The sequence below is a fragment of the Nansenia antarctica genome (assembly GCF_963989245.1).
Source record: "Nansenia antarctica genome assembly, chromosome: 19".
Taxonomy (NCBI): Eukaryota; Metazoa; Chordata; class Actinopteri; order Argentiniformes; family Microstomatidae; genus Nansenia; species Nansenia antarctica.
The window spans coordinates 22,767,481-22,780,582 of NC_137692.1; the positions used below are offsets into that span (position 1 = coordinate 22,767,481).

Consider the following 13,102-nt stretch of genomic DNA (forward strand, 5'->3'; position numbering starts at 1 on the left):
TTCGGACATTTTGACGTGCTTACTATGCTTTTGCAATTGGGGTGCAAACAACTTGAATGCAAAACAAAAATGCACCAAAAAAATAGAGTGTAGCAAAAAATATCCCTACTGGAAGAAAAACAAATGCTAAATAAGTTAAGTGGCTTTTTATTTTATGCAATTTGCTTTTGGCATACGCCTCAATTAGCTGGGTAACGGCGCTAAGCCATCAAATCTGCTGTCTGTCAATCGGTCATGCACCTTCAAATGCTTCTAAGCAGCACGCCCTATCTCTGTCTCTGCTAAAACTGCAAAGCATAACTCAATCCAAAAAAATACATCTATAGTGATCACAAAAGTACCGAAAATAAGGAAAAACTTACTGCAAGTCTGGAGTGCCATGCAATGCAATGCACTCTTAAAAACAAGCCCTGTCGTTCAATGCCATTCAGCAGGCTGGGCTCGCGCTCACCGAGCAGAGGCACGCTTGTGTCCCGTGTGTTTATTCCTGCTTGCAAGAAAAGTGCCACATTGACATTAATGCGTTTGATTGACCCATCCTTCCTTTTTCAAAATGCAATAACGAGGTCGTTCTGGATTGCTTCCTCCTGTATCATCCATTTGGTCTGTAAGTCCAGCAGCTACCAAAGCAAGGCACCATGTCGGTGTTTGTATAAGAGTAGGACAGTCCCTATCACCCAGCTTTGCCTTGCTGCGCTCAGAGGAGGTGAACCACGTGACGATTCGATGATTCGTGGACAAGGGGAGTTCTGTGTGACGTGAACTAGAATAGTGGAGCTCCGCCCACTTAGAACGGGAGTATGTAAATGAGGATTCCTTCAGAATAAAAGCGCACCCACGTTAAACCTTTATCTATATTTAGCAGATATAGAAGATATATCTATAATAATAATCTATAATAATAATAATATAATATAATATAATAAAATAATAATCTATAATAATAATAATAATATAATATATAATAATAATATAATAATAATGTATAATAATTATTATATATTGGAAGATATATATATTTATCTGTATCTTCCAAATAAAAGCACCCACGTCAAACCTTTATCTATATTTAGCAGTACTAAATATAGATAGAAGGAACCACAATTTATATGTAACAATATCTGCTAATAAATAATGAATCCTCTCAATGTATTGTTTGTGTTTTTAAGGGTTTGTAATTCTTCTAATATTACTGTGATGAAAGACTGTAGCTAGCACTGCATAGGGAACATATCATGGACATGGACTGACATAATCTTCCAAGACTAAATATGATGTTTTCTGCCACTGTACTCAGCAACACTTGTAGAATATGAATCAAGTGAATTTCAACCATGAGGGGTATCATACAAAGTGTTCTTGGCCCTTTGCTGTGGACCAACAGTTAAAAGTGCCTCATCTAGATTGCATAGGGAACACATTATGGACTGTACACAAACAAAATCACAATCAATAAATCACAATTTAAAAACAATCAAAAATCAAAAATCCAAGACTAAACATGATTTTACTACCTCCATACTCAGCAACAACAACTTCTAGAATGTGAATCAATTGAGATTCATCCATGAGGCGTGTCATACAGAGTATTGATATAAAATTAAAATAAACTCTTTAAAACTTTTATTTTGAGGTCAAAAAAACGAAACCGGAAGTCGTATTGTGGGAACGTGACGGTCATTATCGTTCAGAGAACACAGGTACAGCCTACCCTGGAACAACACAACGTTTCAGCCAATCAGTGACTAGGAGATTTTGTTTAGCCAGCTCGGTCGACAACCGGCGCACCGGGTTACTGTTGGGTTACGTTATTGTAGCGGGCATGAGCCGGTGTACTAGTATGTATACATTTACATTTCACCACCTAAACAATTAATCTCTTTTTTGGCTTTGAAGTGGTTGTGATAGATAGTGTCATGTGATTAATAAGAGAGGAAAGTGTCTGTCTCATGTCTTTTCTACCTATGATGAAATGTATACTACTCCACCGGCCCCGTTAGAAGGTGACGGCAAAGTCTGCCCAGGACTGAATATGCACTGGACCTTTGAAAAACTCTGCACTGCACTTAATATATATATATATATATATATATATATATATATATATATATATATATATATATATATATATATATATATATATATATATATATATATAGCACTATCCAATGCACTGTCTGTCCTGTGTTGTACTGTTTTTGCATTTGTACTTGTTTTTGTTCATGTATACATGTGAAAAAAGCATAAATGCACCTACTGTAACGCCAAAACAAATTCCTATATGTGTCAAGCATAATGGCAATAAACGTTATCTGAATCTGAGTCTGAATCTGAAACCCAGATTTCTCAGCCCGGTCACATGGCGGCGAGCATCGCCGGCTCAGGATAACATCGAATGCACCATATAAAGTGCTGCGTCGCAGAAGGCCGGACATGACAAGTCTTCTTCTACAATGGTAGGAGGTATAGTAACTCTCTGATTCCAGAAGATTCCAGAAGGTGGCAGTAATGCAACATCAAGGATGCACAACGCTGCCGTTCAAACCAACAGAAGAAGAAGAACAGTCTTGTATTGTAGGTATTTATAGATGGACAAGTCAGCACCGATTTGTTGCTATTGCTTATCGGTGAACATGACTGACACTATTATGTGTGATTAAGGTGATTTATTGGTTAAACCTAATATAATTATATAATATATAAATTATAATATATATATATATATATCATATACATTATATAATATAGTATAATTTATATTAATATAAATGTAAACTGGAATGTTGTGACATCACATTAGGCGTATTTGCCGATATGCAGCATTTCCTATCATTAACACAAAAGGCTACTTTTGTAAAAGGTTTCAGGTTATTTGTGTTGTTTGTTCCTGTATTTCTACTATTATAATCCTGTAATTCTACCGAGATTTTATTCATTAAGATTTGTTAGGAAATCGGGGGGAAAATATGCTTCTCTAATCAACAACATATTGTAGCCTTGAATTGTAGCCCTATCTGTGGTTAATGGAATAAACATAAATACATTTAAAACAAAAGCCCAAATATGGTCAGAGTCATTCTAAGCACTGAATCCAGGATTAGGTCACGTGATTAGCTGGAGGCGAAACAGCATAAGGAAGAGACAGATATTCACCAGTTGGTCAATGCTGCCACCTACTGGCACAGGCTTTGTTAAGACATTTTTTATTTAGTTCAATTTCACTATCCCAACCCTTTGCACCTTGAGGACTCTTTGTTGTAAATTGGCAAGATTAATCAGTGCTTGTAGGCTATATTTTGCATAAAGGTTATTTTATCCTTGGAAAGTCCTAGGACTTAAGCACTTTAAATCTGATCTGATAATCTGATCTAAGACCAGGGCACAGGACAGAGTAAAGTAATTTTTTCTGAGTGGGGCAGTCCCACTCATATTTTTCATTTTATTGACAGATATAGTAGAGATTTAGACAGGAAGGATGGGTGAGAGAGAGAGAGAGAGAGAGAGAGAGAGAGAGAGAGAGAGAGAGAGAGAGAGAGAGAGAGAGAGAGAGAGAGAGAGAGAGAGAGAGAGAGAGAGAGAGAGAGAGAGAGAGAGAGAGAGGAGGGATGACATGCAGGATATGTCCCCGGCCGGAATCGAACCAAACTTCAATTGAATGGGGAAGTGTGTCCAAACTTTTGATTGGTACTGTATATCGTAGAGTGAAATATAGTTGTGAAAGAGTGATGATGAAGATGAGGGATGGTCGAGACGGGATTATGTATACATACACTCACCGGACACTTTATTAGGAACACTATACTAACACTGGGTATGGCCCTCCTTTGCTCTCAAAACAGCCTCAATTCTCGGTGACATTGACAGCTTGGGACTGTTGACAGGTGTACAGCAGGTGTTCCTAATAAAGTGTTCACATGGTGATTGTATGTAAAGCAATTGGCCATACCCTGCCCTGTTATGAACACAAACACAACATCTCATTAAGTTAACGTTCAGAATAAGAACAGAATCAGAGGAGACTGATGGAGTTAGACATTCGTCTTTCGTACCCCCATTCCTCATTCCTCCAATGTCTACCCCCACCGGCCTCCCCCGAATAGAACATATCAGGACTCAGAGAGAGAAATACACATCCACTTTTTAAAGATCACAGCTTTATTTAACATCTTCCAGGCCTCCACCTTTCACCACAGGTCAAGCAAAGCAGTCCATACCATAGTCCATACTATTATGACCATTGCTAGAGAGCTACTGTAAAGTGTGCTGAAATACCAGCGGGTTTTGCACGCCAGGTAAAAGACGCCCCCCCCCAACCCCCCTCCCTCCCTCCCTCCTTCCTTCCACCCGCACCCCTCCTTAACTCTTAACTCAAGGGGAGGCTGGTGGCGGCAGAAATCGGAGGACGGGCTCATTGTCAAGTCAACGCCTGGAATGGAATGAGGAACGGTATCAAACACATTGTGACCTCTTTCCATTCCAGGGGTCACAATGAACCCGTCCTCTGATTGGCTGCCTCCACCAGCCTCCCCTGTTGGTCAGGTGTGTCACCTGAGAGGTAAAACAAACATGGCCTAGAAGCGCCATACCCTGCTAAACACAGCAGGTGTCCCGGGGAAGGTCTGATCCAGTGGTCCACCCGGAACCTCTCGCCACCCGCAACAGCCAGCCAGCGGCTGTTGTCATGATGTTGGAAGCAGTGGAGGCTGGTGGAGGTAGAAATCGGAGGACGGGGGGGCTCATGGTAAATGAATGGAATGGTAATGAGGAATGGTATCAAACACACGCTGGACACCATTCCTCATTCTGTTCCATGCATTACAATGAGGTCTCCCATCCTCCGATTTCTACCTCCACCAGCCTCCCCTGGGATCTGGGAGGAAGGGAGGGAGGGAGGGAGGGAGAAGGGTGGGGGGTTTAGAAGTGAAGCTTTGTGGGAGAGGAAGCCGAGTGTCCTTTAAGGGCTAAGGCTTGGACTTCAGCTTGAGGGAGCCATAACGTGGCGAAAGCGTTCCCTAGTCACTCACTAGTCACTCACTAGTCACTACTGCAGAGGCGACTGACAGCTACTACACTGTGGCGAAGGCGAGTCACTCCTACCGTAGCACTGGGGTGAGAGCAAGGCCAATATAATATATAGGCAATATTTTTGTTTATCAAAACAAAACACATAAAATAAAAATAAAACATTGACCCTTCCGCTGTAGTGAGCGCGAACGCGTCGCAGTGGCTGTCGGTGGGTCCCAGTGACGCTCCCTTTTTCAGAAGGTTCTCTAGGAGGCGCTAGAGAGCTAGTTCAAGGTGGGGGCAGCAGGCAGTAGAAGACTCACTCGAAATGGAGTTGCCAAGTTTCATGTGAATCTGTAACTGTCAGAGCATGGGACCGGTGTTGAAGTCCGTCTGTGTGAGGGTCTAGAGCACAGATAGTACGCACAGATAGTACGCACACAGGTCTCCCACCTCAGGCTCAAATACTGTTGGCTCCTTCATTTGAAACCTTAACATAGGGCTAGAACACACACTTTGCATATAAATGATTGGCATTTAAATTACGCTATCAGTCTGTCAGTACTAACCTGTAATAAAGCATTATCAAAAAATGAAACAACATGAAATGGATAAAACAAGACAACTCCAAAGCCGGTATGTCTCGTAACAATAAATCCACTGGTCAGTATGAGACAACATAATCTCCATGTGACAACAGAACCTCTCCAAAGTGCTCTAAAGTCATCGTTTATTTCTCAGAAAAGGTGAAAAGAACTAATTAAATGGACCCTGCCAATACTCTCTCATGGACCACAAAGGGCATCCTTAAAAAAAAAAAAAAAGAAGTGAACTGAAGTGTTGTTTGTTGTTGTTGTTGTTGTTGTTTAGGACACAATGAACTGCTAATAGAATGCTGTTAACGTTATATTGTTTACTGTACAAGTGACACAAAAAATAAGCACATGGAACATTTCGTTTTCGTTTTTTCTCTCGTTTCCCCTTCAGTCGAGGGACACCTCATAGTGTCACCCGTGGGTCTGTATGACCCGTGGGTCTGTATGACCCGTGGTCCTGTGGCCGTTGAAAGAACACAACGGGCCAGGTGGAAAAAGCATGTCTATATTCCATCATGTCCAGTCGCAGAGACGCGATGAATGATGAACGCTCTCAGACATGTTCGAGGAGCGACAGAAGAAAAGTCACCAAAACCCAAACGAAAAAAAGATGGAAAAAGGAGAGAGAGGGGGGGGGGGGGAATAACAAAAGAAACAAACAGAGAGGGGGGGGGAATAACAAAAGAAACAAACAGAGAGGGGGGGGAATAACAAAAGAAACAAACAGAGAGGGGGGGGAGATTGGGGGTGTTGGAAATGTCCATGAATGTCGGTTATGATTCATCTTTTTTTTTTGTCTTTCAGTCTTCGTTCCTCTCTTTATAGAGGTCAAATAAATAGATAGCCATCTCTTTGAAATGGTAAAAAAAGGGGGGAGGACAGTGAAGGAGTCCCATCCAGGATGCTCCGTGTGTGATGCTCTGTGTGTGATGCTCTGTGTGTGATGCTCTGTGTGTGATGCTCTGTGTGTGATGCTCTGTGTGTGATGCTCTGTGTGTGATGCTCTGTGTGTGATGCTCTGTGTGTGATGCTCTGTGTGTGATGCTCTGTGTGTGTGAGTGCAGCCAAAAGGACTTGCTGGTGACTGATGGGTGCTGTGAGCCCATTTGATCTTTGTGTGTTGATGTGTGATTAACATGAACAGAATGTGTACATATGTCTGTATATGTGTGTGTGTGTGTGTGTGTGTACATATGTCCCTGTGTGTGTGTGTGTGTGTGTGTGTATATTTGTGCGTACATATGTCTGTGTGTGTGTGTGTGTGTTCCCGTGCGTCCATCCCTCCCTCCCTCCCTCCCTCCCTCCCTGCCCTCCTCCCTCCCTTCAGCCCAGACACGGCCTGTGTCCCGTGCCGTGGCCCTGGGCCAGCAGGAAGGCCGTCACCACGTCCTGCGTCTGCTGGGGGCTGGTGTTCACGTCCTCCAGGGCGTCGGCCACCGCGAACAGCCGGTCCCTCAGCCGGTTCCAGTTGGACAGCACGTTGTGGTACTCGAACACCTTCTCGTAGTTCCCCACCGAGTTGTACAGCTTGATGAGGCCGCGGTAGTCGTACTCCAGCCCGCTGTAGCCCTCCCCGAACAGCTTCTTGCCTTGAGGAGTAGAGAGGAGAGATGAGAAGGAGGATGGATGTTTAGTACAGAGGCTATAAGACCAGGGGGGGGAGGGGAGGGGGGGGGGTATTCCATCAACGTTGCTAAAGGAAAATCCAGGCTTATTTTTTTACAAGTCTCACGAGACGTGTCTGTGTGAGGGGGGGAGTGAGTGAGTGTCTGTCTGTCTGTCTGTCTGTCTGCCTGTCTGTCTGTCTGCCTGTCTGTCTGTCTGTCTGTCTGTCTGTCTGCCTGTCTGCCTGTCTGTCTGTCTGCCTGTCTGCCTGCCTGTCTGCCTGTCTGTCTGTCTGTCTGTCTGTGTGTCTGTGTCTCACCGATAGCGATGGAGCGCAGGTAGAGCCTCTCTGTCTGTCTGTCTGTCTGTTTGCCTGTCTGCCTGCCTGTCTGCCTGCCTGCCTGTCTGTCTGTCTGTGTCTCACCGATAGCGATGGAGCGCAGGTAGAGCCTCTCTGTCTGTCTGTTTGCCTGTCTGCCAGCCTGCCTGTCTGTCTGTCTGTGTCTCACCGATAGCGATGGAGCGCAGGTAGAGCCTCTCCGCGTCGTCGTACTGGTTCATGTCGTAGTTGTAGAGCGAGGCCAGGTGGCCCACGGACAGCGCCACCTCGTAGTCCTCCTGCCCCAGCAGCTGCTCCTTGATCTGGATGGCCTTGATGTGCATCTCCTCCGCCTCCTACACGGGCACGTGCCACGCACAGACACACACAGACACAGACACGCACGCAGACGCAGACACACACACAGACACAGAGACAGAGACAGAGAGACAGAGACACAGACAGAGACACAGACACAGACACACACACACACACGTTAAGGTGTATCTTAACATCTCTAAATCTCTAAATCTAAGCGACTCCGTTTCACTGCGTTGAAAGCCTGACCGTAAGTGAGTGTCTGTCTGTCTGTCTGTCTGTCTGTGTGAGTGTCTGTCTGTCTGTGTGAGTGTCTGTGTGAGTGTCTGTGTGAGTGTCTGTCTGAGTGAGTGAGTGAGTGAGTGAGTCTGTGTGATTGTCTGTCTGAGTGAGTGAGTGAGTGAGTGTCTGTCTGTCTGTCTGTCTGTGCGATTGAGTGTCTGTCTGCGTGTCTGTCTGTCTGTGTCTGTGTCTGTCTGTGTGTGTCTGTCTGTCTGTCTGTCGGTGTCTGTCTGTCTGTGTGTCTGTCTGTCTCAACCCCGAGTCTGACCTTGAACTTCCTCATGGACTTCAATTTCAGTGTCTGTCTATCTGTGTCTGTGTGTCTGTCTGTGTCTGTCTGTCTGTGTGTCTGTCTGTGTCTGTGTCTCTGTCTGTGTCTGTCTGTCTGTGTGTCTGTCTGTGTCTGTCTGTCTCAACCCCCGAGTCTGACCTTGAACTTCCTCATGGACTGGTAGAGGCGTCCCAGGTTGCCGTAGTGTTTGGCCGTCTGGACGTTGAACTCCCCGAAGGCCTTCTTGGCCAGCTGCAGGGAGGACAGGTGCAGGTCGTGGGCCTCCTGCAGGAGGCGCTCTTCAGTCTCCTTGTTGTGGCAGTCGATGGCGATCTCCTCCAGGATCAGAGCTGGCCGAGGGACGAGGACCAGGGAGGAGGGGTGAGGACTTAGCACTAGTTCCATATTGCACACATCGTGAGTTTAGAATGATAAGGTTCTATCTCCGTCTAGGGTCGTTCAGAGACATTGAGCGTCAAAGTTTTTACATTCCATTATGTTTTGTGAGATGGAACATTTGTATTTTATTAATTACTAACTAAACAATTTCAACATTTTAAAAATAACACCACACAGGCATTAATAAACACCCAATGGATCAGATTATGTAAAAAAAAATCAATTTTGACAAAAATGGAGATAGAACCTTATACCGTAATTCTAACGTCACGACATGATGATTAACACTGTATTCAGACACACACACACACACACACACACACACACACACACACACACACACACACACACACACACAGTAATGGGACGGCGCAGTGGAATGTTCACCTTTGACCCTTTTAGAGGAGGCCAGCAGTAGATGGTCCTCGGGGAGAATGTGAGTTATGATGTCTATGGCACGTTCAGCATGGAACCTGAGGACAGCCAATCAGAGAAGAGAACGCTTTGGTGAGAGTACAGTCACAACAACACGACTGAGAACACGAGAGGACGAATATTTCAGAGAAAATTCATATTAGAAAAAATATAGTATTAAAAAAAAAACTATTATATAATGTGTTTTCTGGAGAAAAATGTTTTGATATTCAGTCTCTCACTGTTAAAATAAACCTACCATCAAAATTATAGACCGTTCATTTCTTTGTAAGAGGGCAAAAATCTGCATGGGATCAAATACTTATTTCCCCCGCTGTATATATTTCGTCGGCACCTCGTGCCTTTGTCCCCAACACTCTGTGTCCCAACCAGGAAGCACAACGCCTGGGGTGTTATTCAGGGTTTCTGCAGGTTTCAGCAAGTTCAATTTAAGACTTTTTAAGACCTTTTTAATGCCACTTTAAATGGAATTTAAGACCGAAAAAATATATATATGCGATGGTTAGGGGATTCCACTGTACTACAATACAAGCATAGCATGTCAATCAATGAGACTCATTCAAGTTTACTTGTTTTGTTTATTGAACATAAAAGCTCTGGTTCAATAACTTAATTAAATTAAAAGTGCAATTAGTTGGTCGGAAACATCTAACAAAAAAACCCCATCTACTTAACACACTCACGGCATGAGCCTCAATTCTGTGGCCTTACTCTCCAGTTCTGCCTCTATTTTTTTCAAATCACACATTTTTTCTTTGTATCTCTTCCTGAGGACGTTAGACTTTGTGATGAGCTGAGCCATCAAGGTGCCGGACTTCCCCTCAGCTTGCTCAGCAAACTTGTCTGCATCCTTCTCCAGAGAATCAGATACCACTAGAAGAGTTTGCTTCTTCCTTTTCAGCTCGATGATGTGCTCTTCTGCTGCTTTTCTTTTCTGCCCTTGTGCAGCGCTTTGCCTCTTCCTCTTCTCCAGGTCTAGGTGTTCTCTGTACTTTGACCTTGCTGATCCCACCGAAGTTAGCAGCTCCTTGGTGAGAGGGACATTGGCAACCCCCCCACAAACTGCAACATAGTCACAGACCAGTCTCTGGGCAATGACAGTGTCCTCCTGAATGTTAACGGTCTCCACCTCCTTGTTAATGGAGAAGCCTCTCTCGACTGTCGCCTGCCCATGGGATAGGAGAAGAAGCTTCTGACAGAAACCCCAGAGCTCAGGGTAGGGTTGGCTGAGGTAGCCATGCAGGAACACGTCAAGCCTGGTTTCCATGGGCCGGAAGGACAGGAAGTGCTCGTTTTTAGCCTCAACAGACAGGAAGTTCCCAAACTGTTGGATAATCACATCACCTATAACAAAACAGATGAAAGGAAATATGTGAAATATTATTTACATGATTAATCCTGATTAGCAGACAGGCTTATGTCCAATTGTCCATTGGCTAATAATCAGGGACAACATTTCCAGCTTTTCTATTAACTATTCATACCAGCAGAGACACCTCCAGACAACTGCTTGTCTTGCAGTAACTTCTGCACTAGACTTTTCATTCTTCCCTGGCATCCGTCTGGGTTGGCGTACATGACTGTGGGGTCCAGACATGCCATCTGTCTCACGATGGGGTACTTCAGGGGGCTCCTGTCCTGGACTTTCTTTAGGATATTTGACATACCCGTCATGCAGTCCTTCCTAAACTCTAGGGCAGTGAGCTCCCCTACGGTCCCCTTTCTCTGGAGGTCCTGACAGATGGGTAATGTGTTTTAAATACAACTGAATGGCCTAACACAGTATTCTCTCCTGCCTGTATATGGACCATCATTTGATATAAAGTTAAGTAATACATCTAAATTACCTTGAGGGCTGCCTCAGCACCCAGGCCTATGTCGGCTTCCTTCGGGTTGACCCAGCTCTTCTGATCAGCGACATCCAGCCTGACCAGCTGCAGTGGAGTGATGTCATTGAGATGCTCCCTCTTGACGAAACGCCTCAGCACACTCTGAAAGGGTAACAAGAAAATGCATGATGATTGTAAAGCAAGTACCTTTGATAACCACATTAACCATGAAATGCATTTCTATATAGTTATTTAAAATAATATCATATCACATATGCAATATATCAATAACAGTATGATAAGTAACCTTTACTTAGCCAAAACATAATCTTTCAGTAATTTTATGTATTGACTAAGGACGAGTTTAATTAATCAAGCCACCCAGTAGCATCTGCCATTTCTCCCTGCTCACACACACATTCAGCATGCCCACACACACTCAACTTGTTTTGCTTTTGTTGTTGATTGTTCATTATTAATTTGATTACCTTGGACAAGTCAGCCAAATCTTTGCCAAGGAATGGCATGACTGGTGTGTCAGTCTGGTACTTTGTGAGAAAGGGAGTGAAGGTCCTTGAGATGGCCATGAAGAACTGTAGCTTGGGCAAGATGAGCGGATCTCCCTGGGCTGCTTCGATGGTGTCAAATGACGCTGTCCCAGGGTTTGGCAACTTTTTTGTCTTCACTGCATCCACATACTTCACCAGTGATGGCCATACCTTTAATTCCACCATGTGTATGTATTATTTTATCATGCATGTCTATTTTATCATACATTGTGCAGCACCTTGTAACTTTGTTTAGAAAGGTGCTATATAAATCAAGATTTTAATTACCTCTATAGCCCTCTCCACAACTGGCAGGTTCTCAATCCACCGATGGCCACAGAATGGTAATGGGAAGACTGAGGATTTGGTGAGGGCAATGAAGTCATCCCTCCTCGCTGGTGTATTGTGGAAAACAAAGTGCATTGCTCTCAACACCTTGGTGGGAGAGAGGAGAATGCTGAATTAGCCATCATCTCTCATGGGGAATGACACAAAGTGTGTAAGGGAGCAATACTGCAGGTCCTTCCTCACTGCCCTATCAGACTGCTCAACCAGCAGCGCTCCCCAGTAGACCACACACACACAGACACATACCAGAACTAAACTGACAGAATGACTGAACTGTACACATAATGTGTGCAGACACTTTTGATTGCATAAACCCTTAGAAAAATAACTTAGGAGTTAATAGTATGAAACATCTGTAAATTCATGCTCTCTTTAAATCCTGTCAAGTGTCCACTTGCTGTAATATTCCAATTTGCCTTGTGGGACAAATGAAAGATTACTTCTCATAGTTATAATCATCTTACCTTCTCCAGTTGCCACATGGAGAATCCACACTTGAATGCGTTGTGTAGGGTATGGAGCCCACAGCTACCCACAACAACCAGCTGGGCACCACCATACTGCTCAGCATGCTCTTGCTGTAGAAGCTCCAGAAACTTCCAGTTAACATTGGGTCCATCCATGGAGATGGACACCATGTTCCTCAGGTTCAGTCTCTCCACACACTCCTGAGAATGACATGAATATGATGAGAATAATAACAATAATAATAAATGATGATGATAATGATGATTATAATAACAATAATAATAGCATGATTGCCAATGGTTCAATGTACTTTAACATTCTGTCTGCACACATCCTCAGTTAACAAACTATAACTCATCCATCTACTCCCTCTCCCTACGCCCTTAGATACTCTCTCTCCCCACCATCCCCCCGCCCGCTCCCGCGTCCCCTCTCCCTCTCTGTGGCTCTCTATAACGTGGAAATGACTAGACTACACCGCATCATTCCCTATGGTACGCCTACTATTATACTGAATCTACATGACATTGCCAGTATCTGCCAAAATTAATGTAAAGCTAATACTTTGTCATTGACAAAATGCACTTACCTTGAAGTGTTGCAGTAAATCTTGAGCTTTAGCGTGTCCCATGAACTGCGAGCCCAGGTAACGCGACTCCACTTGATCGCCGACCCAATAC

The 13,102-nt window shown here is 44.0% G+C and overlaps 2 protein-coding genes across 2 annotated transcripts in view; both read right to left on the reverse strand.

The window, feature by feature from the left end:
• Positions 1-6,923: 6,923 nt before the first annotated feature.
• LOC308174286 (amyloid protein-binding protein 2-like) overlaps positions 6,924-13,102 on the reverse strand; it is a gene marked incomplete at its 3' end in the record, with an annotated part of 19,466 nt that continues 13,287 nt past the window's right edge. Inside the window, exons 10-13 of the mRNA XM_080549360.1 lie at positions 9,182-9,267; positions 8,555-8,745; positions 7,715-7,880; positions 6,924-7,189 (exon numbers count right to left, since the gene is read on the reverse strand). Of these exons, the coding sequence (XP_080405486.1) occupies positions 6,924-7,189; positions 7,715-7,880; positions 8,555-8,745; positions 9,182-9,267 (709 nt within the window). The remainder of the gene's footprint in view (positions 7,190-7,714; positions 7,881-8,554; positions 8,746-9,181; positions 9,268-13,102) is intronic.
• Positions 9,690-13,102, reverse strand: part of LOC308174208 (uncharacterized protein) — a 4,153-nt gene continuing 740 nt past the window's right edge. Inside the window, exons 1-6 of the mRNA XM_080549290.1 lie at positions 12,419-13,102; positions 11,895-12,041; positions 11,547-11,777; positions 11,077-11,220; positions 10,714-10,963; positions 9,690-10,573 (exon numbers count right to left, since the gene is read on the reverse strand). The exon at positions 12,419-13,102 is cut by the window's right edge and continues 740 nt beyond it. Coding sequence (XP_080405416.1) covers positions 9,909-10,573; positions 10,714-10,963; positions 11,077-11,220; positions 11,547-11,777; positions 11,895-12,041; positions 12,419-12,592 — 1,611 coding nt within the window. The 5' untranslated portion in view covers positions 12,593-13,102 and the 3' untranslated portion in view covers positions 9,690-9,908. The remainder of the gene's footprint in view (positions 10,574-10,713; positions 10,964-11,076; positions 11,221-11,546; positions 11,778-11,894; positions 12,042-12,418) is intronic.